Source organism: Oncorhynchus mykiss, chromosome 22 (genome assembly GCF_057628025.1).
Source record: "Oncorhynchus mykiss isolate SJ-2025 chromosome 22, ASM5762802v1, whole genome shotgun sequence".
Lineage (NCBI taxonomy): Eukaryota > Metazoa > Chordata > Actinopteri > Salmoniformes > Salmonidae > Oncorhynchus > Oncorhynchus mykiss.
Genome location: NC_143043.1, coordinates 3,604,971 through 3,627,616, shown reverse-complemented (window position 1 = coordinate 3,627,616; position 22,646 = coordinate 3,604,971). Strand labels below are relative to the sequence as shown.

General features: G+C 40.9%; 1 protein-coding gene across 3 annotated transcripts in view; it reads right to left on the bottom strand.

Annotated features, from left to right (window-relative positions):
- Positions 1 to 22,646, bottom strand: part of klf12b (KLF transcription factor 12b) — a 163,293-nt gene that overhangs the window by 60,471 nt on the left and 80,176 nt on the right. For all 3 annotated transcript variants that reach the window (XM_021578620.3, XM_021578618.3, XM_090215165.1), the window contains exons 3-4: positions 12,181 to 12,760; positions 2,460 to 2,595 (exon numbers count right to left, since the gene is read on the bottom strand). In XM_021578620.3, coding sequence (XP_021434295.2) covers positions 2,460 to 2,595; positions 12,181 to 12,760 — 716 coding nt within the window. The remainder of the gene's footprint in view (positions 1 to 2,459; positions 2,596 to 12,180; positions 12,761 to 22,646) is intronic.

Genomic DNA, 22,646 nt, shown 5'->3' with positions numbered 1-22,646 from the left:
TTTTTATAGATTCCATCTCTCACAGTTGAAGTGTACCTATGATAAACATTACAGACCACTAAATGCTTTGTAAGTAGGAAAACCTGCAAAATCGGCAGTGTATCAAATACTTGTTCTCTCCACTGTATATAGCCATACAACTATTTCAGCACCGTTTCGGCTGCTCTGAGACAAGCATGGAGAAACGAAAATGTTAAATTATATTCCATGATATTCTTAAGATACATTTGTTAACTGAATATAAGCAAGTGATGTCTAATAAATAATCAAGTTGATGGCGCAGTCATATAGCCTCGGCATCTACATAAACTGCGGGTGGGCGACCTCATGTAACCGCAATATGTCAGATAAAGCATATACTGTACAGCACTGTATTTCTTCATCAGCATCTGTATGCATTCGTTAATAAAATATTAAAAATACTCTTTCAAAACGCCAATGTTGTTTTAGATATGTATCCATAACGGCGAATAAATGTCACTGAATTACAGACATATTAGAACAAAGTTGTCTAATGAAGGTAAACAAATTGATGCTTACTGGAAAATACTCTCTCAAACACACACAATCACGTTGTACAGCGCCATTATGGATATTAGCAGGTAGCTGGACAACAGACTTGCCTAGAAGGAGGGTAGGGGGAGAATTCGATCGTCAAATGTATTTCTTAGTTAGGTTGGCTGTATCACAACCGGCTGTGATTGGTTGCAGTTTCAGTTTAATCCACCAGAAAAGACTAAACAAATAATACAACAAAAACTATTGTTGACCATGATTGGGAGTCCCATTGGGTGGCGCACAATTCGTCCAGCATTTCTCTCCCTCTAAAAACAGAAATAAATGTTTTGGCCTTTACAAATATTATTTTGGCCTTTATTCAGATTACAATCGCTCACTTTAAATTTTTTGAAAATTAAATAACCTCCAAAATATCATTATATATTATCAAGTTGATGGCATAGTCATATAGTCAGCCCCTGCATAAAGCGGAGTGACTCACTCATTCATGGCTTTGGATCAAAATAAATAAGTACCAACAATCTTTCTGATAGTCTTAAATAAATCAATGTTTTGGTTATCCTGACCTGGACACCATATGCAGTATTATAATAGCCCATTACAGGCTATTAGCAGGACAATATACCTTTACCAACACCTCTCTGTATTTTGATACTTTGTGGATGAGGCATCCTGAGTGGCGCAGCTGTCTAAGACACTGCAGTGCAAAATGCGTTGCTACAGATGCAGGTTCCATACCTGTGCTGGCGGCCACCGGGAGACACATGAGGTGGCTTTTGGTTTTAATTTTAAGCAATAGCCTATTTTATATTTAACTATTATATAACTATTTTAGCACCATTTCACGCTGCTCTGAGAAAAGCAAGGGTCTTGATAAATCAATGAGATTTTATTTTCACCGAATATGCATTTGGGTAACGGTTAGACTACAATTACGGTGTAGAACTGTTATGCTCTTAGTGTAACCTTTATTTATCTAGGCAAGTCAGTTAATAACAAATTCTTATTTACAAGGACAGCCTACTCCTTCCTGCCTGTCGAGGAATTGAACCCCAATGTCCCACGTGCCTGCACGACACAGGAATTCTTTATCTAAATAGCCCAGTACTGTGGCCTACTCCCGACCGTCACATTGTACAGTACCATATTTTCTGTTCCATCCTAATGGAAACCAGTCCCATGTACTATGTTCTTACAAAAAAAGGTTGTAAATTCTCTCGTACAGCCACTATGGAAGGCTATCAAATGCTTCTCAAAGATGCCCTCTGGTGGTCAAACTAGCACTAACTAGCATTAATGGAAACAGTGGTTGACAATAAAATAACGTGCCATAGAATTCTGCGGCACTATGCAAGCTGTGCTGCAACACTCTATAACTTTTAAAGGACGATCCACTGTACACATGGACTAGATATGTGGTAGTAGAGTAGGGGCTTGATGGCACATACTTAATTTGTTGTGAAATCTGCTGTGAATGTACTGTTTTTAAAATGGCCTTAATTTCGCTGAAGAGTAGCTGCTTCTACCTTTCTACCTTTGGCACCAGAGGCATATGCCCATCCACCATCCCTGACCACAACAGCCTATCAAATTCAAAACCTGCTTGAAGGAACAGCGCTCACTGTTGCCCCTAGTGTCTGGTTTCCACGTCAACTCCCAATATCCTCAGACATGGATGGATGTTGAATACTGACTTATATCATGGGTGACCTGGCTGTGTTAAAGTGTGAGTGCTGGGTCTTGAAGTGTCTACGTTTAGGGGGGAGGGAGAGCAGACTGAAACACTGGTTCTGATTATCAGACTACACTAGGATGGATGGGGAAGCCCTGACTCATCTTATTATACACAGATGGACTAGACACATGGGGAGGGTGATAAAGGCTATACAGAGGGACATAAAATACACAAACACACACACACAGAACACTCTGGTACTTACTTTTGCACGGCCCGTGCTATAGACAGAGCAGTAGATCCGGTCTCGTTAACGCTGTCCAGTGTGACATTGGGCAGGTCGTCATCTTCACTGTCACTCTTGATATGCCGTGGCAACAAGCCGTTGTGGTCAGTGCGGGCTGCCATGGAAACAGACAGAGAAGAGTAAGTCCCACATGTTCTATTCTATACTGTAGCATGTGATACTGTCAAGAGGTTACATGAGTTAGACATACAGATATACTATCTTTATTCGATCACTCTGTTGTAGAAGATACTTTTCCTGCAAAGCAGGAAATGCAAATTGTAGCGTAAAATTGTAGTGTAAAAGACTTGTAAAAGACAAATTGTAGCGTGTCAGACTTGATTACTATAGGGGATGAAATTATTGCCAAGATTCACAAAAAAGAATGTATAAATTAAAATAAATACTTATACTGAGCTATATTGTATGCAAAAAAAGTGGGAAATTATATTATTTTATACTAACATACTGTACACTGAGTGGACAAAACATTAGAAACACCTGCTCTTTCCATGACACACTGACCAAGTGAAACCAGGTGATCCCTTTAATCCACTTCAATCAGTGTAGATGAAGGGGAGGAGACCTGGTTAAAGAAGGATTTTTATACCTTGAGACAATTGAGACATGGATTGTGTACGTGTGCCATTCAGAGTGTGAATGGGTAAGACAAAAGATTGAAGTGCCTTTGAACAGGCATCCCAGTTTGAGTGTGTTAAAACTGCAACACAGCTGGGTTTTTTTACATTCAACATTTTCCTTTGTGTATCAAGCATGGTGCAACACCCAAAGGATATCCAGCCAACTTGACACAACTGTGGGAAGCTTTGGAGTCAACATGGGCCAGCATCCCTGTGTAAAGCTTTTGACACCTTGTAGAGTCCATACCATGAAGAATTGAGGCTTTCCTGAGGCCAAAAGGGGATGTTCCTAATGTTTTGTACACACTGTTTTCAATATCTTTCAATTCCTCACCTTTCGAGGGTAATGGCACTGAGCCTTTTTCCCCAAAAATGATGAGAATGGAGAATAGATTGGGAGGGATCATAGAACACATACTGACTGGCCTCTTCAGTTCAAACCATAGGTTTTCAAAGGGGATCAGAGACTGAGCTGGTCATTGCAAAATGTTGATTTTGTGGTCAGTTAACCATTTCCTTGTGGATTTTGATGCTTGGTGTTTTTGTCTTGACAGAAAATCCACTTGCGGCCAAGTTTCAGCCTCCTGGCAGAGGCAACCAGGTTTTGGATAAAATGTCCTGGTACTAGGTTCATCATGCGTTGACCTTGACAAGGGCCCCAGGACCAGTGGAAGCAAAATAGCAACAAAAAAAATAATATTTTCTGCTTCATTATTTTGATGCCAAATCCACTACTGGTATGCGTGGCCAAAGAGATCTATTTTCATTTCATCTGATGATAGGACCGGTTCCATTCCAGGTGCCAATGGCGTTTAGCACACGCCAGGCATTTACATCTAGTGGACGGCATGAAAATATAGCTATTTTGTCACACACACCAATATAGTTCAGATTTTGTATTTTATACAGTCTTGCTTGCTCATCTTTATCAAGGTTGCCAATCATTTCAGACCCCACTGTATACTAAGATTTTTTTGATCAACTCCTACAAAAATGTATATTATTTATAATTCACATTTGCTGTTGCTGCATGATTGGTTTTCCCGAGAGAGAAACTAGTCAATTTAAGATAGAATATATGTGTGATGTTTGCCCTGCCATTAGACACAAACACAGAAGACAAAGACAGAAGTCCCACATTACATTATACTTTATACTCTACCATATACAGACACAGATAAGCCGATACACTTTACAAGCCAAAGAGTTTAATCTTTCAACAACCACTCCTTAAAATACAGGCTGTTTTAATCATATGTCATACTGTATGAATAACAGTCCAACATACAGAATCAGACAATGTTTTTTACTTTTCTGTAGAATAAGGTGCTCTTACTGTACATGGTTTCCAGTTACTGCGGATGTTGTCAATACTTTTTAAATGTCCCTCTATGTGGCTGTTTTGGGGTTATTCAAATGACCTGTCTGACACCGATGTCTGTCTCATTCCTAGTCGTATTGCTCTGACATACTTTCATTGAATTTCATTCATACTCTTATACAAAACATTCAATTTAATTCACTGAATTTCACTCAAAGAAGAGCTTGATGAAGGCCACTTCACTCATAGAAAACCAAATTAATGTTTTTTAAGAATTTGAATGATGTAGCTCTATTTTCTCTCCTCTGCATTTAGAGCAATCAAAGCCCCAGCCCTCTTGCCCTCCACCCTTTCTGCAGACCAAAATAGATAGTGAAAACACCCAGTACATCCTGTATGGTAGACTGTCTGAACCTCTGAGTGTGCGAGCGTGCATGCGTGCGTGTGTGTTTGGCACCACAGGGAGGGACAATGCTCATGCCATGCTACAGGCTGTTAGTCTGACGACTCACACACAATTATTTCGCTGCTCTGTCGTTCGCTACATTCTTTAGTATGACATCAGTGAAGTTGTTTGTGGCGACAAGGGTTGTTGTACTTAACATTGTCATCAGTGTTTGGATCGTCTCTAACCGAAGCAAATTATGCATTTTCAAACCATCTCTTTATCCACGTATGTTCTGGCTCTAGCCCAACCCATTGGTTTCTGGACTAATCAGACGGTCCTGAATGTGTTCGTATTCGGGGAGCGTCGGGGAGGTACTCCAGACTCATTGTGAAGCAATTGGCAGGAGCAAGGAGTATGGGTAGCCAGGCTAACAGGCTGTCCTGCCCTCAGATCAGTTGTCTGGTATGATTGACAGCTCCTGACAGGAAGTGCCTGCAGGGTCTACACTGAGGATGGGCCCAACCCAGAGACACCCCAACATGTGCAGACACGAACAGGCACTAATACACATATGCACACACACACAATTTATTAGCCACTATAGCCCCCGCCTTGTAGATAAGAAGCTGGGTGGTGCGGTGTATTTGGGCGTTATTGTTGTCTTTGAGCAGTGGGTGGGGGATGTTGTGATAGTGATAGCCCGGCAAGTGTGTTTGTGTGTCTACATTCCCACAGTCCATGTGAGATTTTAAATTTTTTTTTAAAAGCACATCTCTCCTACAGCAGACTAATGTTCAGACATTATTTTATAAAAAAATATGTTATGAAAGGTTGTGAAATATTATTTGACAATAAATTCTGTAAAACACATTCAGGCATTTGCCTTTCATGTATGTATGTAGAGGTATGAAATGATATGTTAAGAAAGACCACTCTGCTCACTGTGTAATTCTGTGGTGGGTAACAAGGACCGCAGTGTGTATATGGTGTTCATTATAGACCACTGTTAGTTGTTTCAGAGCTGGGCAAGAACAAAAGCCTGCACTCCCCGCAATAGGCATGCAGTTGCCCATCCCTGACCATCCACAGCTTCATTCTCCTCAGTTACCAATGTCAATTCTACATGTGTGAATTCTCTTTTCATTAACCAGGCCAAATGTGACCCTTGACCTGGGAGCAATGCTCTATTGTTGCTAATGTTCCCTCCACAACCTCTCCAATGGGCGACTCTTTGGATATCTGACCCGGGCCTTCAGCCATTCTCTAGCTAAGCATTCTCCTGCTCTCCGAGTACTGCCAGGACAGAGGCAGAGCAATGCAATGAACAAACTCTCACCAATACAACAGAATATCGCTACAAAATGTGTGACATTACATGGTACAGTACATGGTAAAATACACAATACACATTTGAGTTTGGTTTCAATTCCATTTCAATAGTCACTTAATAGTCACTTAATAGTCACTTCAATAGTCACTTCAATAGTCACTTAATAGTCACTTCAATAGTCACTTAATTCAGAATCTTAGTGGAAAATTGTAATTGTAATCGGAATTTCAGATTACTTGATAAATTGACTGAACTGAAATAGAATGCAATCTGAATGCATTCTGTACCGATCCTGGTATTTGTATTTATTATGGATCCCCATGGCAGCAGCTACTCTTCCTGGGGTCCAGCCAAATTAAGGCAGTTATACAAATCTTTTTACAATACATTCACAACAGATTTCACAACACATTAAATGTGTGCCCTCAGGCCCCTACTCTACTACCACATATCTACAATACAAAATCCATGTGTGTATAGTGCTTATGTTATCGTGTGTGTGTATACATGTGTCTGTGATGCTTCACGTCCCCACTGTTCCATAAGCTGCATTTTTTTCTGTTTTGTTTTAATCAAATGGTATTTATTGCGTCAGTTACTTGATGTGGAATAGAGTTCCATGTAGTCATGGCTCTATGTAGTACTGTGGAATAGAGTTCCATGTAGTCATGGCTCTATGTAGTACCGTGTGTTTCCCATAGTCTGTTCTGGACTTGGGGTCTGTGAAGAGACCTCTGGTGTCATGTCTTGTGGGGTATGGATGGGTGTCTGAGCTGTGTGCCAGTAGTTCAAACAGACAGCTTGGTGCATTCAACATGCCAATACCTCTCATAAATAAAATTAGTGATGAAGTCAATCTCTCCTCCACTTTGAGCCAAAATAGATTGAAATGCATATTATTAGTATTAGCTCTCTGTGTACATCCAAGGGCCAGCAGTGCTGCCCTGTTCTGAGCCGATTGTAATTTTCCCTAGTCCCTCTTAGTGGCACCTGACCACACTACTGAACAGTAGGGCCTTTAGGACATGCCTTTTTGATAGTTTTGTTAAGAAGGCAGAGCATCGCTTTAATATGGACAGACTTCTCCCCATCTTAGCTACTGTTGTATCAATATGTATTGACCATGACAGTTTACAATCCAGGGTTACTCCAAGCAGTTTAGTCAACTCAACTTGCTCAATTTCCACATTATTCCACATTATTCATTACAAAATGTAATTGAGATTTAGGGCAGTAGTGTAAAGTACTTAAGTAAAAATGCTTGAAAGTACTACTTTAGTATTTCTGGGGGGTATCTGTACTGTACTTTACTACTTATATTTTTGACAACTTTTACTTTTACTTCAATACATTCCTAAAGAAAGTGGTGTACTTTTTACTCCATACATTTTCCCTGACACGCAAAAGAACTCCTTACATTTTGAATGCTAAGCAAGACAGTAGAATGGTCTAATTCACACACTTATTAACAAAACATCCCTGGTGATTCCTGCTGCGTCTGATCTGGTGGACTCATGCTAAACACATGCTTCTGGTATAAATTATGTCTGAGTGTTGGAGCGTGCCCCTGGCTATCCGTAAATTTAAAAAACAAGAAAATGGTGCCATCTGGTTTGCTTAATATAAGGAATTTGAAATGATTTATACTTTTACTTTTGGTACTTAAGAATATTTTAGCAATTAAATTACTTTTGATACTTAAGTATATTTAAAACCAAATACTTTTACACAAGTAGAATCTCACTTTTACTTGAGTCATTTTATACTATACTATACTACTTTACTTTTACTCAAGTATGACAATTGGGTACTACACCACTGGTTTAGGAATATAGTGAATTATTTGTCCCAAATACAATGCTTTTAGCTTTTTAAATATTTAAGACTAACTTATTCCTTGCCAACAATTCTGAAACTAACTGCAACTCTTTGTTGAGTGTTGCAGTCATTTAAGTTGCTGTAGTAGCTGATGTGTAGAGTGTTGAGTCATCCGCATACACAGACACTCTGGCTTTACTCAAAGTCAGTGGTATGTCCATAGTAATGATTGAAAAAAGCAAAAGAGCTTCCCTGGAGAATTCCTGATTCTACCTGGATTATGTTGGAAAGGCTTCTATTAAAGAACACCCTCTGTGTCACGACCTGATCTGTTTCACCTGTCCCCGTGATTGTCTCCACCCCCTCCAGGTGTCGCTGATTTTCCCCAGTGTATTTATCCCTGTGTTTCCTGTCTCTCTGTGCCAGTTCGTCTTGTATGTTTAGTCAAATCAACCAGCGGTTTTCCCGTACTCCTTTTTGCTATTCTCCTTTTTCTAGTCCTCCCGGTTTTAACCCTTGCCTGTTTCTGGATTTTGTACCCGTCTTCCTTGACCATTCTGCCTGCCTTGACCACGAGCCTGTCTGCCACTCTGTACCTCCTGGACTCTGATCTGGTCTTGACCTTTTTGCCTGTCCACGACCATTCTCTTGCCTAGACCTTTTTGATTATTATACATTGTAAGACTCCAACCATCTGCCTCCTGTGTCTGCATCTGGGTCTCGCCTTTTGCCATGACACTCTGTGTCATGTTAGACAGGTAACTATTTATACACAATATAGCAGGGGGTGTAAAGCCATGACACATATGTGATCGATGATGCCAAAAGCCGCACTGAAGTCTTGCAAAACAACTCCCATCAATTTCTCTCAGCCAATCATTTAGTCAATTGTGTAAGTGCTGTGCTTGTTGAATGTCCTTCCCTATAGGCGTGCTGAATGTCTATTGTCAATTTGTTTATAGTCAAATAGCATTGTATCTAGTCAAGCACAATTTTTTACGAAAGTTTACTAAGGGTTCGTAACATACTGATTGGTTGGCTATTTGAGCCAGTAAAGAGGGCTTTACTATTCTTAGGTAGCAGAATGAGTTTTGCTTCCCTCCAGGCCTGAGGGCACACACTCTCTAGTAGGCTTAATTGAATATATGGCAGATAGGAGTGACAATATCATCTGCTATTATCCTCAGTATTTTTCCTTCCAAGTTGTCAGCCCCCGGTGGCTTGCCATTGTTGATAGAGAACAATATTTTGTTCACCTCTTGGTACACAGTGCATTCAATGTGTAGCAGTGTTTACTGTATTTCATAGATGCAGTAATATACAACAAAGCATGTCCTCCCTAGTGTGCTGTCTATCTTGATGCTACTCTCTCTTCCCCATCTACCAGGTCAGCTGCTGTCTCAGAGCAGTGCAGACAGTAACGGACTCGAATATTATGGGTCTGGAGGCAGGAGACAGACATGGTGTTATTGTCGGACCTTGGTTCAATTAGTATTCAAACCCTTTCAAAACTGTGATGGATTGAGCTTGCTTGGGTCATTTAAACCAAAGGCATACAGTAATCACCAAAAGTGCCAAACTCCACCCATCTGGTACTCCATACAGACAAGCAAACACTCAAAGTATGTTGAAAGATTTCAATCACTATTTGAACCCAGGACTGAGTATTACAGCGGAAAGAAAACACAGTCAATACTAAAACTACAACTCTGTGTCTGGCTTTCCTGTATACCTACCAAGACTGAGCATCTATATTCTCAGCAAAACCCCTAATTATACAGGCTGATTAGTAGAAACGTTAGTTGGAAAACGTGTATTTGGAGTGAGGGAAGGGGACACAAAAGAGGAGTACATGGTGGAGAGGTGAGAAGAGCCTTGGCGCGTTTCTTTCTTTCTCTCTCTTTCTTGCCTGTTGTTTCCAGTCAAGCCTAGTTTCCATGGAAACCTGCTCCCGGAGACAGATAAGAGAGAGGAAGGGCACATGCCCCTCTCTCTGAAAGAGGAATGGCCAACCTGAGTGAGTGTGTGTATGGGGGGTGGGTGGGCGGTAGGGCCGTGTCCGTGTGAGAGAGAGAGAGAGAGTAAAAAAAGAGAATGGGAGAGAAGAGAGCTGTTCTTTCATAATTCTATTGATCCTACACTTCATTACAGTCCAGTACAGATGATGCATACAGCAAAAGCAATTCCCAAGGAGACATTATGAGACCAATATAGTGACAGGGATTCTTACTGGTCTGCAACACAGTATGATTGCCAGTTATCAATACATAAGGAACAAATGGCACATCCTACAAAGAAGCACAGTGTGGAGCTGTGGTCCAGTGTTAACACTCCTGGCTCCATGCACGTATGTGCCACGCCGCAGGAGACTGGGGTTCAATCCTGAGCGTTCCCTTCTCTCTGTGTCTCCTCCTCATCTATCTCCCACTGTTTCAAATCTGTCTGTCAGCACAATAAGAAAGGAGAGTGATTCGCCATAGAAGAAGAACACTAATGTGTCATATGAGGGGACAGTTCATGTAATCATACAAGAAGCATATTAGTGTGCATTCCACTACAGTGAAAGGATGGTACAGTACTTTGGCTCGCTCTGCAGTGCTTTTCCAACCAGAGAAACCATTTGTTTGGATATCATTGCAGTACTGCCAAACCCAATGACTCTACAGTTCATTGCCATGTTATTTTTGTAACGTCTTACGCTATACCACCCATTAAACACATGTACACACACACGCGCACACACACAGTAACTGTACAGTACAGTACAATGCAATGCTCTGAGTGCCTCATGTTCTGGCTGTTTCACCACAGTGACTGTGTCTGCCCCACCCCAGGGCTGACCCCGATTCCCCTGCTCTCTACTCACACACTGGGTGGAGCTGATGGTGTTGCTGTGTGTGTGTGTGTGTGTGTGTGTGTGTGTGTGTGTGTGTGTGTGTGTGTGTGTGTGTGTGTGTCTGTGCTCTCAATGTACACTGCCAACCATCTTTAATACTGGTCTCCACCCTATTACGCAAGCCTTGTTTTTCCTCTCTTTTGTCCTCTCTCCTCTCCCAGAATGCAGACACCCAGCGTTTAAAGCGCCCGTCTCAGTGGACCCTCACGCCTACCCAATGAGTGGGTGTGTGTGTGTCAATCTGCCAGGGAGTGACGGACAGCAACCTCAGATAAACAATGTTCTTTTACAACAAACTGCTCCCAAGTGTACAGCCTCCAGTCGACTTGACAGAAACACCCAAAGTCACTAGTGGTTTACACACGCTGACTATAAAACCACACCCTTTAGCAAACCTGCCTGCTCCAAAACAGAAGGATCAGTCAGAGCGCACACACACATACAAGCATGCAAACATTCACATACAGAGCAAATGCACAAGTACAATTATTATGATTTATTATACGCACACGCACACTCGTCTCTCGGTCTGTCTCTTGGTCTGTCTCTCGGTCTGTCTGTCTCTCTCTCTCTCTCTCTCTCTCAAATCTAAGTATAACCCAGACCCAGATGCGTGCTTTAGATTAGGGGAGAGAAATATGGCAGCCTGCCTGGTCCTCGTTACCTTGACTGGAGGCAATAGGACGGCCGAGGAGAAAAATCCTCACACTTACAGACGGAAAGCTTTTCATCCTCTAAATCTCATCTCCTCTCAAAAGGAGTGCGTTATCTCCTGGGGACCATCTTTAGCATAGTCTGTCAATACACCGGACGGTGTTGTCTTTCTCTGTCTCCTGTCTCTTTTTATGTCTGACCTGAAGTGTTCTCACACTGTATTGTAGACCTTGTCTGTTGAGACAGAAGGGAGGAGAAGGCATAACTATGTAGGGGTGGCTAACTTTATCCCAAGTAACTCCAACTATGGCATTGGGATGAGAAGGCAGGAAGATGTTTAGTATGATGTTAGTATGATGTGAATGTCAGGCTGTTGAGTTCGGGTACATGCAACTAAAGAGTAATGACACTGTTGTGACACAGTGTACAGTAACTACACTACATGGCACGGTACTTGTCCCACGTTTGCCATATACTGTACATTCCAGTACAGAGTGAAAAGAGAAGAGCGAGGGAGAAGACTGAAGAAAATTAGGTAGTCTTCTGCCTCGTCTCACCCGACTCTTCAAGATGACGAGATAGATAATAATAAAGAGATATAGATAAAGAGAGTGACAGATTAGAGAGAGAGAGAGCACGCTCTTTGTCTCACCTTTGCCATGGTGGCTCTTGTGGTCGTCCAGCAGAGGTAGCATGATGGCATTGTTGTGGAGGCTGGAGGGTGAGCGCACGGACGTGGTGTGCATGAGGGGTAGCGACTGCACCACCACAGGGATACGATGCACTTGGTGGCCCCCCATCTTACCCCCTACTCCTCCCCCGCCCTGTACCCCTCCAAGGTTCAGGGGGCTTGAGGGAGGTGGTGGCACGGGGTGCATGATGTGCAAAAACTGCTGTTGATGATGATGATGATGACCCCGGACAGCAGCTCCAGGGGCTACCAGGGGCCCGGGCGTGAGCACGGACGAGGCGGAGGTGATGACAGACAGAGAGGAGAATGACAATGATGAAGAAGAAATGGAGGGCGGCGAGAAAGCGGAAGTGACAGGAGAAGCCGTGGAGGTGAAGGACGGGGGTGAGGGGCGGGGCTTGTTGATTGACAGGTCGACAGGCTCGGTCTGTGTCTGGAAGTGGGGGTCATGGGAGAGCAGGTCCTCAGGAGGTTCAGGTTTGACTTTGCTCAGCAGGAGGGGGACGGTGTCCATCGTGGGGTAGCTGTGTACTTTGGGGGACTAAAGAGGAAAAGAGGAGACAAATATCTGATTATTGATCCACCATCTGTATTAGTCATGGTCTTCCCTTTTGTATGCATATCACTTCAACCTGCCAAGAGACACACACTATTGACCTTTGGGGGATTGAGGGAGGAAAATAAACACAAAAGAGCCATGTTCTATATATGATCTACATGTGTCATGATTACACAGCTATTCATATAGCTCACTGGAACTACTACACAAGCTGTGGCCAAAGACCGATTCCTGTGGCAGAAAACGATGTCCCATAAATGATGAAGAGGACTAAGTAAGTAAGTATTGGAACTAGCTTGTCTATATGTACTACAGCGTCCATATTAACAGCCTCAATCTCAGAAGGACTTGTTTCAATCTTTCATTCAAAGGTAACATAAATACATAGATTATGATGTATGACAGAGATATGATGACGAAACAGACATATGTATGCACTGATATTTACTAGATTGGAGAGGGTGAAGTATGTGAACATAGTCATATCCTCTCGCTCATGGAAGCTGTCAAGTAAAATAATGATTCATCTGCCGTAACTATGATGTCATAGACCGAGAGGAAATGATTGGGAACGTTTGGTCTCTTCTCTCTCTACTGGCATTTATTACTTTCTCTCTCAAAGTGTTTCTCTCTCTCTTACTGTGCTCATCTCTCATTTTCTCTCTTCTGGCCCTTCTCTCTTTCTCCTGACTATTTCCACCCCCATCTTTCTCTCTCTCTCCCTCTCTTTCTCCACCTCTCTCTCTCTCGCCTGGCGTTTGTCTCTTTCTCCTTCCTGGTTTCTATCCCTCCCACAGGAACACAGCTCTCTTGGCTCCCCCATATCTCTCCTAAATCTCCTTTTGTGATGGTGGAAAAAACATCATATGGGCAATCATCTGTCCCAGGCCTCTTAAGGCCAATGCTGGTGGTTCAGTGTGTCCCCCCATGCACCCTATACTTAACAAATCCCAGGCCTCTAAGACACATTGTTCTGTCTGTCCGGAGGCATTTCATAACACTGTTTATCTCAACTTAACTATCTAGGACATACCGCTGTCAACTGCTAGCCTGCTGCTGTCAATAGACAGGACTCTCTGAACGTGGTGGCTACATGAAAGGCCCCATTTTAAAGCATAACTATTACAATGTTTTAAGAAGTAAATCCACAACAGTAGGTGCATGAATAATCCTGTAGAACATTTTAATAGTAATGTATACAATCCATAGATGCAAACTATCCATTGTATTTATTAGTCATCTGTTACCAACAAGGTTACACTTTACTGTAGGTGTCCTTCCACATTCACAGAACCTTTATAACAGCTACATAGCACATTATAACATTCATCATAAGCCTTTGTTAACAGTTATTGAAAGTTATTCATTATTAGCAACGGCATGTTATATAGTCTTTATGAATGCATAGAAAGGACACCTAGAGTAAAGTGTTGCCAGATAAATGAAGCTGTGTGTGAATGTTACGCTCCCCAACAAGAAACCAAAAAACTGTCTCTCAAACAGCAGGGGGAACTAACAAAGAGTAACTAACAACAACCAAAACAAAACAGGCAGGGGTTTCGAAGGGGTTCTCAAAGACACCTATGTCCACTGAAAGTTGCAAGCAACAAGAAATATGGGTCCTAATGACTGACTAAGGAGACTACAGGTGCAACACATCCTGACCAACAAGGATGTTTCCAATCCGGGCAAGCCATACCCAAACAGGACCAACCTCTATAATCCAAAACGAAAACGAACAATATCGAGCAAAACCCAAATGCCTATAACAGTGGAAAATGTACACTGGTATATATTTGAACTTGTTTACACTGTATACGGGGTTGAGGAGTACCGGATTACAAAAAAAAAACTGTAAATGCAATCCGTTACGTTACCAGCAAAGATATTGTAGTCAGATTACAGATACCTTTCTGTTTTCTCAAAGACATGGTAGTCAGATTACAGATACCTTTTGAAGATTACAGATACCTTTCTGTTTTCTCAAAGACATTGTAATCAGATTACAGATACCTTTCTGTTTTCTCAAAGACATTATAGTCAGATTACAGATACCTTTCTGTTTTCTCAAAGACATTGTAATCAGATTACAGATACCTTTCTGTTTTCTCAAAGACATTGTAATAAGATTACAGATACCTTTTGAAGATTACAGATACCTTTCTGTTTTCTCAAAGACATTGTAGTCAGATTACAGATACCTTTTGAAGATTACAGATACCTTTCTGTTTTCTCAAAGACATTGTAGTCAGATTACAGATACCTTTTGAAGATTACAGATACCTTTCTGTTTTCTCAAAGACATTATAGTCAGATTACAGATACCCTTCTGTTTTCTCAAAGACATTGTAGTCAGATTACAGATACCTTTGGAAGATTACAGATATCTTTCTGTTTTCTCAAAGACATTGTAGTCAGATTACAGATACCTTTGGAAGATTACAGATACCTTTCTGTTTTCTCAAAGACATTGTAATCAGATTACAGATACCTTTGGAAGATTACAGATACCTTTCTGTTTTCTCAAAGACATTATAGTCAGATTACAGATACCTTTCTGTTTTCTCAAAGACATTGTAATCAGATTACAGATACCTTTGGAAGATTACAGATACCTTTCTGTTTTCTCAAAGACATTGTAGTCAGATTACAGATACCTTTTGAAGATTACAGATACCTTTCTGTTTTCTCAAAGACATTGTAATCAGATTACAGATACCTTTGGAAGATTACAGATACCTTTCTGTTTTCTCAAAGACATGGTAGTCAGATTACAGATACCTTTGGAAGATTACAGATACCTTTCTGTTTTCTCAAAGACATTGTAGTCAGATTACAGATACCTTTGGAAGATTACAGATACCTTTCTGTTTTCTCAAAGACATTGTAATCAGATTACAGATACCTTTTGAAGATTACAGATACCTTTCTGTTTTCTCAAAGACATGGTAGTCAGATTACAGATACCTTTTGAATAACTAGTCGATTGCTTAAAGGATTACTTTTAAATTCAAAAAGGCCAAATAATTATTTTACACCATTCTGTTTTCTCAATGACATTCAAATCATCTGTAACGATGTGCGCTGAGAGTCGGGAAGCAAGTTCAGGGTGTGAGTGTTTTAATAAATAAATGAAAACATAACACAAAACAAGAAACACGAACAATGCACAGACAGGCAACTGAAACAGAAACAATGACGCCTGGGGAAGGAACCAAAGGGAGTGACATATGTAGGGAAGGTAGTCAAGGAGATGATGGAGTCCAGGTGAGTGTCATAATACACGTAACGATGGTGACAGGTGTGCGCCATGACAAGCAGCCGGGTGACCTAGAGGCCAGAGAGTGAGCACACGTGACATCAGCATTGAAAAAAGGCAGCAAAGTTTACGTTTTTTCTTCCTGTGCGAGTCTGACCACAAGTCAGAGACACAATGACGACACGCTAAATGCGTTTGATGGATCACAGGATAACAGCAGGAATAGGCTTTTGTAGGATACTTCCAGTGATGTGACTGTTGTCAGCATCCAAAGATTATCCAACTTGAATAAACTCTTAAGAGGTAATGCCTACAGCAGTGGTGTAACCTACGGGCAATACAGATATCACATAGGCCCATTAGGCTACATAGCACAATGATCACACTGCTGCTCTCTCATTTAGCTATTTGCGCCTTACGAATTGTAGTTGTTGTGGATGGCTGTTCACAAATGTATGTGTGTATGTAAAGCCAATAATGGTTGAATTGAAGAAGTTTAAGCTGTCTATCAATCATTGCTTCTGCAACATGGGGTGTATTCATTACCGTTTAAGAACCAAACAGAAGTAAACTGAGAAAACTGAGCAAAATGAGAGTTTCTATTGGACAAATTCAGGTAGGTCCCTCCCCGTTTCGTTCTGTTGACTCCCATTTAAGAAACGTTTTGCAGGCCTCCCGGGTGGCGCAGTGGTTAAAGGTGCTGTACTGCAGCGCCAGCTGTGCCATCAGAAACTCTGGGTTCGCGCCCAGGCTCTGTTGTAACCGGGCCCCGACCGGGAGGTCCGTGGGGCGATGCACAATTGTCCTAGTGTCACCCGGGTTAGGGAGGGGGTTGGCCGGTAGGGATATCCTTGTCTCATCGCGCACCAGCGACTCCTGTGGCGGGCCGGACGCAGTGCGCGCTAACCAAGGTCTTAACACAGTGCGCATCCAACCCATGTGGTGTTTCCCCCGACACATTGGTGAGGCTGGCTTCCGGGTTGGATGCACGCTGTGTTAAGAAGCAGTGCGGCTTGGCGTACGGGAGTTGTAGCGATGAGACAAGATAGTAGCTACTAAAAAAAATCAATTGGATACCATGAAAATGGGGTAAAAAAAGTTTTGCAGTAGAATTGGCGTATTGAATACGTCCAAGAGCGTGGACAGCCAGTGAAAAATGCACTCTTGCAACAGCTGCATAGCTGCACAGCCTATGAAATAAAAGTTTATACCACTCCGGCGTGGTATTGTGCTGCATACTGTCAAAAATAAGTTGAATTTAAGAACACCACGAGTGGGGCTTTTACCGCTCAATCTAATTTGTTCTGATTCAAAAAAAGGCTTGGCCTAACAGACATATGTTCAAGCTCACACAATTTTGATAGACAAACAGCTAGAAATGATTGAGATATGAAGGTGTCACCAACAAAAACATAAATACTAGATCTGTAGCAAATGCAGCATATGGAAAACATTTTTCACATGCAAATAGCACTTTTCGGTAGTGCTCAAAGCATGCCATTCCATAAGCGCAGCATTTATTTTTCAACTCGAATCAATGAGCCCAATCAGGCGTCCATGACAACTAAATCATTAACAACAGAGTAGGCTAATTAGTCCTTAGTTTTGGGGTCATGCTCAGGTTAAACAATTTGACTAATCTATACTTCCATATTTCCTTCTAAATCCTATTTTTGTAGATCAAGGTGTATTAAAATTGGAATGACTGAAAATCTGACAGACTGTTGTTTTTTATTTAATTGTATTATTATCTATAGTAGAAAACTGTGAGTTAGAAGAAGCCTACATAACCAACCCATAAAGTACAATACAACATCCATTTATGGCCAGCTGTCTAATCTCTGACATTTATTTATCCTGCAATATAATTCATTTGTGTCTTCTTCTCGTTCCTCTTAAGCACGTTGACTTTAATGGGATGTGTTTTGGCAGAACTGAGCTATTTCTGCAAAGTCAAAATTAGATATATTAAAATGTTTATGAAAACAAAAATGTGCTTTTTGGTCTAATTTAAGGTTAGGGTTCGGCATTAGGGTTAGCAGGGTGGTTAAGGTTAGGGTTATTTAAGGTTGTATTTAGGCATAGTGTTAGCAGTTTGCTTAAGGTTAAGGATGGGTTTAAAATCAGATTTTATGACTTTGAGGCTGAGCAAGCTACTAACCTGCAACTGCAAGATCCGCCCCTTTTTTTAAAATTTTGCCTGAAATGACTTACTCAAATCTAAGGTGAAAGTAATCTGTAAGTAACTGAAAGTAATTTGATTATGTTACCGAGTTTAGGTAATCCAAAAGTTACGTTACTGATTACATTTTTGGACAGGTAACTAGTAACTGTAACGGCTCATCCTATATAACTATTGCTGTACACACCTTTTCTATTCATATGCTGTCTGTAATGGCTCTCGTTGGTGGACGAGTAGACCAAAGCGCAGTGTGGAAAGTGTTCATGATTTTTTTATTCAAAAAACACAAACAAAATAACAAAAGCGGAAACTAAAGCGCACAGTTCTGTCAGGCTAAACAGAAAACAAGATCCCACAACCTAATGGTGGGAAAAAGGAGTGCCTAAGTATGATCCCCAATAGGAGACAATGACAGCTGCCTCTGATTGGGAACCACACTCGGCCAAAAACAAAGAAACAGAAGACATAGAATTTCCCACCCGAGTCACACCCTGACCTAACCAAACATAGAAAATAATAAGGATCTCTAAGGTCAGGGCGTGACACTGTCCATAAGGTCTATACACACAATCATATAGGCTATATGTATATATATTTATATTCCGGACTCTGACATTGCTCATTATGATATTTCTTAATTATTTTCATTTTATTTTTGGGATTTGTGTGTGTTTTTTATTGTGAGGTATTACAGCACTGTTGGAGCTAGAAACATAAGCACTTTATTTCACCTAAAAAGAAAGGGGGGAATGCAAATAGTCTGGGTAGCCATTTGATTCATTGTTCAGCAGTCTTATGGCTTGGGGGTAGCAGCTGTTAAGGAGCCTTTTAGACCTAGACTTGGCGCTCCGGTACCGCTTGCCGTGCGATAGCAGAGAGAACAGTCTATAACAATGATGGCTGAAGTCTTTGACAATTTTTAAGGCCTTCCTCTGACACCGCCTGGTATAGAGGTCCTGGATAGCAGGAAGCTTAGCCCCAGTAATGTACTGGGTTGTACATTAGCACCTTGCATTCGGATGCTGAGCAGTTGCCATACCAGGTGGTGATGCATCCAGTCAGGATGCTCTCAATGGTGCAACTGTAGAACTTTTTGAGGATCTGAGGACCCATGGCAAATCTTTTCAGTCTCCTAAAGGGGGACTAGGCATTGTCGTGACCTCTTCACGACTGTCTTGGTGTGTTTGGAGCATGATAGTTGGTTGGTGATGTGTACACCAAGGAACTTGAAACTCTTGACCCACTCTACAACAGTCCCATCGATGTGAATGGGGGCGTGCCCGTCCCTCCTTTTCCTGTAGTCTATAATCAGCTCCTTTGTCTTGATCACATTCAAGGTTGTTGTCCTGGCAAGGATTGCAGCTGTGCTTCTAGCCCCTAAGCAACTTTGCATTATTTCGTTTTTTATGTGTTATTTTTATTACTAGACCAGATTTTTTTTTGTGTTATTACTTACAGCAAGCAATAACTTTTTGATACCAGAGCGACGGCAGCTCACCAGCATTACGACCAGGAAAATTACCTTTTTTCCGAATCGGATGCTAAGTTCGTACCTCCCAGGGCAATTGAACTGATTCCGGAGGCAGATCAAAACATCACCGACGGAAAAGAGGTACTCGGAATGGACTTCTAGTCCGACTCAGGAGGCGCGCACACACCCACTGGTGCCGGTACTGACGTTGGGTGCCGGTACTGTTTATATTTAGGTGCAGGAGCTCCACAATACTTTTGAGCTAATATTCTATAAGAGGAACAGGAGCTCAAGCAGAAGAAAATTTGAGGTGCTGGTACTGCCCAAGTAAAGCACCGCGCATACACAAAAACCCACACATGTATTATCACTCAGACACACACACACACATACACACACACACACTCACACTCACAAAAAAACATATACAGTACACACACTGTAAAAATCTAGTCATTTTAACAAATTGTTATTAAGTAACTTGTTCCACAGACCTTTTGTTTATTTACTCAACACATAGTGTGGATATGTACAGTATACATAGAATACAGAAAAATCACACTTTTGAGCGCACTGGGACTGTATTTTCCATTGTACACTTAAGCTTATTACTGGGGATGGTTTTAAAACTCACCATTTTCTTGTGTTTATCTATAAAGCACTAATGCAGAAATGTCCTATCTACCTATCATAATTTTTTCAATTTAGAACTACAAATAACCAAACCCGTTATCAGACTTGGATAACACTGCGCCCTTTCGGACTCCACAGAGTTGGGTAAAGTTACTTTTCTTTTTTTTGTGCCCTTTATGTGGAACAACATACAGAGCTGAAATGACATGCTCTGGTCCCCCTTGGTCAGTTCAGTGTAATGATCAGAGACCTCTATGTTGCTAAATGTGTCTGTTTTTCTCTATATGGTTTGTCAATTTGTATATCGTACATGCTTGATGCATTTACACTGCCTTCAGAAAGTATTCACACCCTTTGATTTTTTCCACATTCTGTTGTGTTACGAAGTGGGAAAAAAATGGATTGTATTGTCATTTTTTGTCAATGATCTACACAAACTACTCTGAAATGTCAGTGTAGAAGAAATATTATAACATTCGTAAAAAAAATAATACAACACTAATATATCTTATATATCAACACTAATACATGTTAGAATCCCCTTAGGCAGCGATTAAACTGGTGAATCTTTCTGGGTAAGTCTCCAAGAGCTTTCCACACCTGGATTGTGTTAGAATCACCTTTGGCAGCGTTTATAGCTGTGAGTCTTTCTGGGTAAGTCTCTAAGAGCTTTCTACATCTGGATAGTGTTAGAATCACCTTTGGCAGCGTTTATAGCTGTGAGTCTTTCTGGGTAAGTCTCTAAGAGCTTTCTACATCTGGATTGTGTTAGAATCCCCTTTGGCAGCGATCAAAGTTGTGAATCTTTCTGGGTAAGTCTCTAAGAGCTTTCCACACGTGGATTGTGCAACATTTGGCCATTATTATTTTCAAAATTCTTCAACCGCTGTTAAATTGGTTGTTGATCATTGCTAGACAACCATTTTCAGGTCTTGCCATAGAAAACTAACTCGGCCACTCACGAACAATAACTGTCTTCTTGGTAAGCAACTCTAGTCTAGATTTGGTCTGCTGTAGGTAATTATCCTGCTGAAAGGTGAATTAATCTCTCAGTGTCTGATGGAAAGCAAACTGAACCAGGTTTCCTCTAGGATTTTATCCTGACAAACTCTCTGGCAACTGAGTTAGGAAGGACGCCTGTATCTTTGTAGTGACTGGGTGTATTGATACACCATCCAAAGTGTAATTAATTAACTTCACCATGCTCAAACGGATATTCAATGTCAGCTTGTTTTTTTTAACATTTAAAAAAAAAAATTGAAAAACATGAATCCACTCTGACATTATGGGTTATTGTGTGTGTTTAGTGACAAAATATCTCAATTTAAGACAATTTACAACAAAATGTGGAAAACGTGGTGTAAATACTTTCTGAGGACACTGTGTGTCGGGCTCATCTATAAACGAGACCTTAAAATCTCAGTATGACTTCCCTGTCCTTTTTATTTTTACTGAACTGTTTTTACCTGAACTAGCGAAAGAAAATGTTGGCCCAAACTTTGCTCCGACTTAGCTCAAAAATAGTGGTCAGTTTAAAATGATGTGTTCAACTTGTCTCATATGTTCATTCAACTTTGAATTAATATTTGGGCATCTTAACTCAAAAAGGCTGTGCAATTAGTTGCACACACAGTGCTTTTAACATACATTTACAATTTACATATTTGACACACGTTGACATATATTATTACATTATGCATGTTCATTTATACCGTAATTATTATTCAACATGTCCTCACCGGGGATAAGAACTCACAACCTCTTGGTTCATGGCAATCCGACTTTCCTGCTTCGTCTGTATCCATTATCAGTTAATCTGACTATTCTCTCATTATTGATTTAATTAACTTATTTCAGCATTTTTTAAATATATTTTTTTACTTTTAACTTCTTATGGCTTGGGGGCAGTATTGAGTAGCTTGGATGAATAAGATGCCCAGACATCATTCAAACAGTTTTAGAAACTTCAGAGTGTTATCTATCCAAATCTACTAATAATATGCATATCTTAGTTTCTGGGCCTGAGTAGCAAGCAATTTACTCTGGGCACCTTATTCATCCAAGCTACTCAATACTGCCCCCAAGCCATAAGAAGTTAAAACAGAGCTGAGATTTACTCTGAAGTGCAAAATCTAGATATACAGTTGAAATCTGTCATTGGCAAACACATGGCGGCGCAGCAGGAATATTGGAATGCTGTGAATCAAGAGGTTGTGAGTTCAACGATTGTTTTAGTTCAGGTAACACATGGACCGAAAAGTTGAGTAAACAAAAAAAAGGCTGTGGAACTAGTTACTTCAAGACCAAGTGCAGGAAGGAAGGA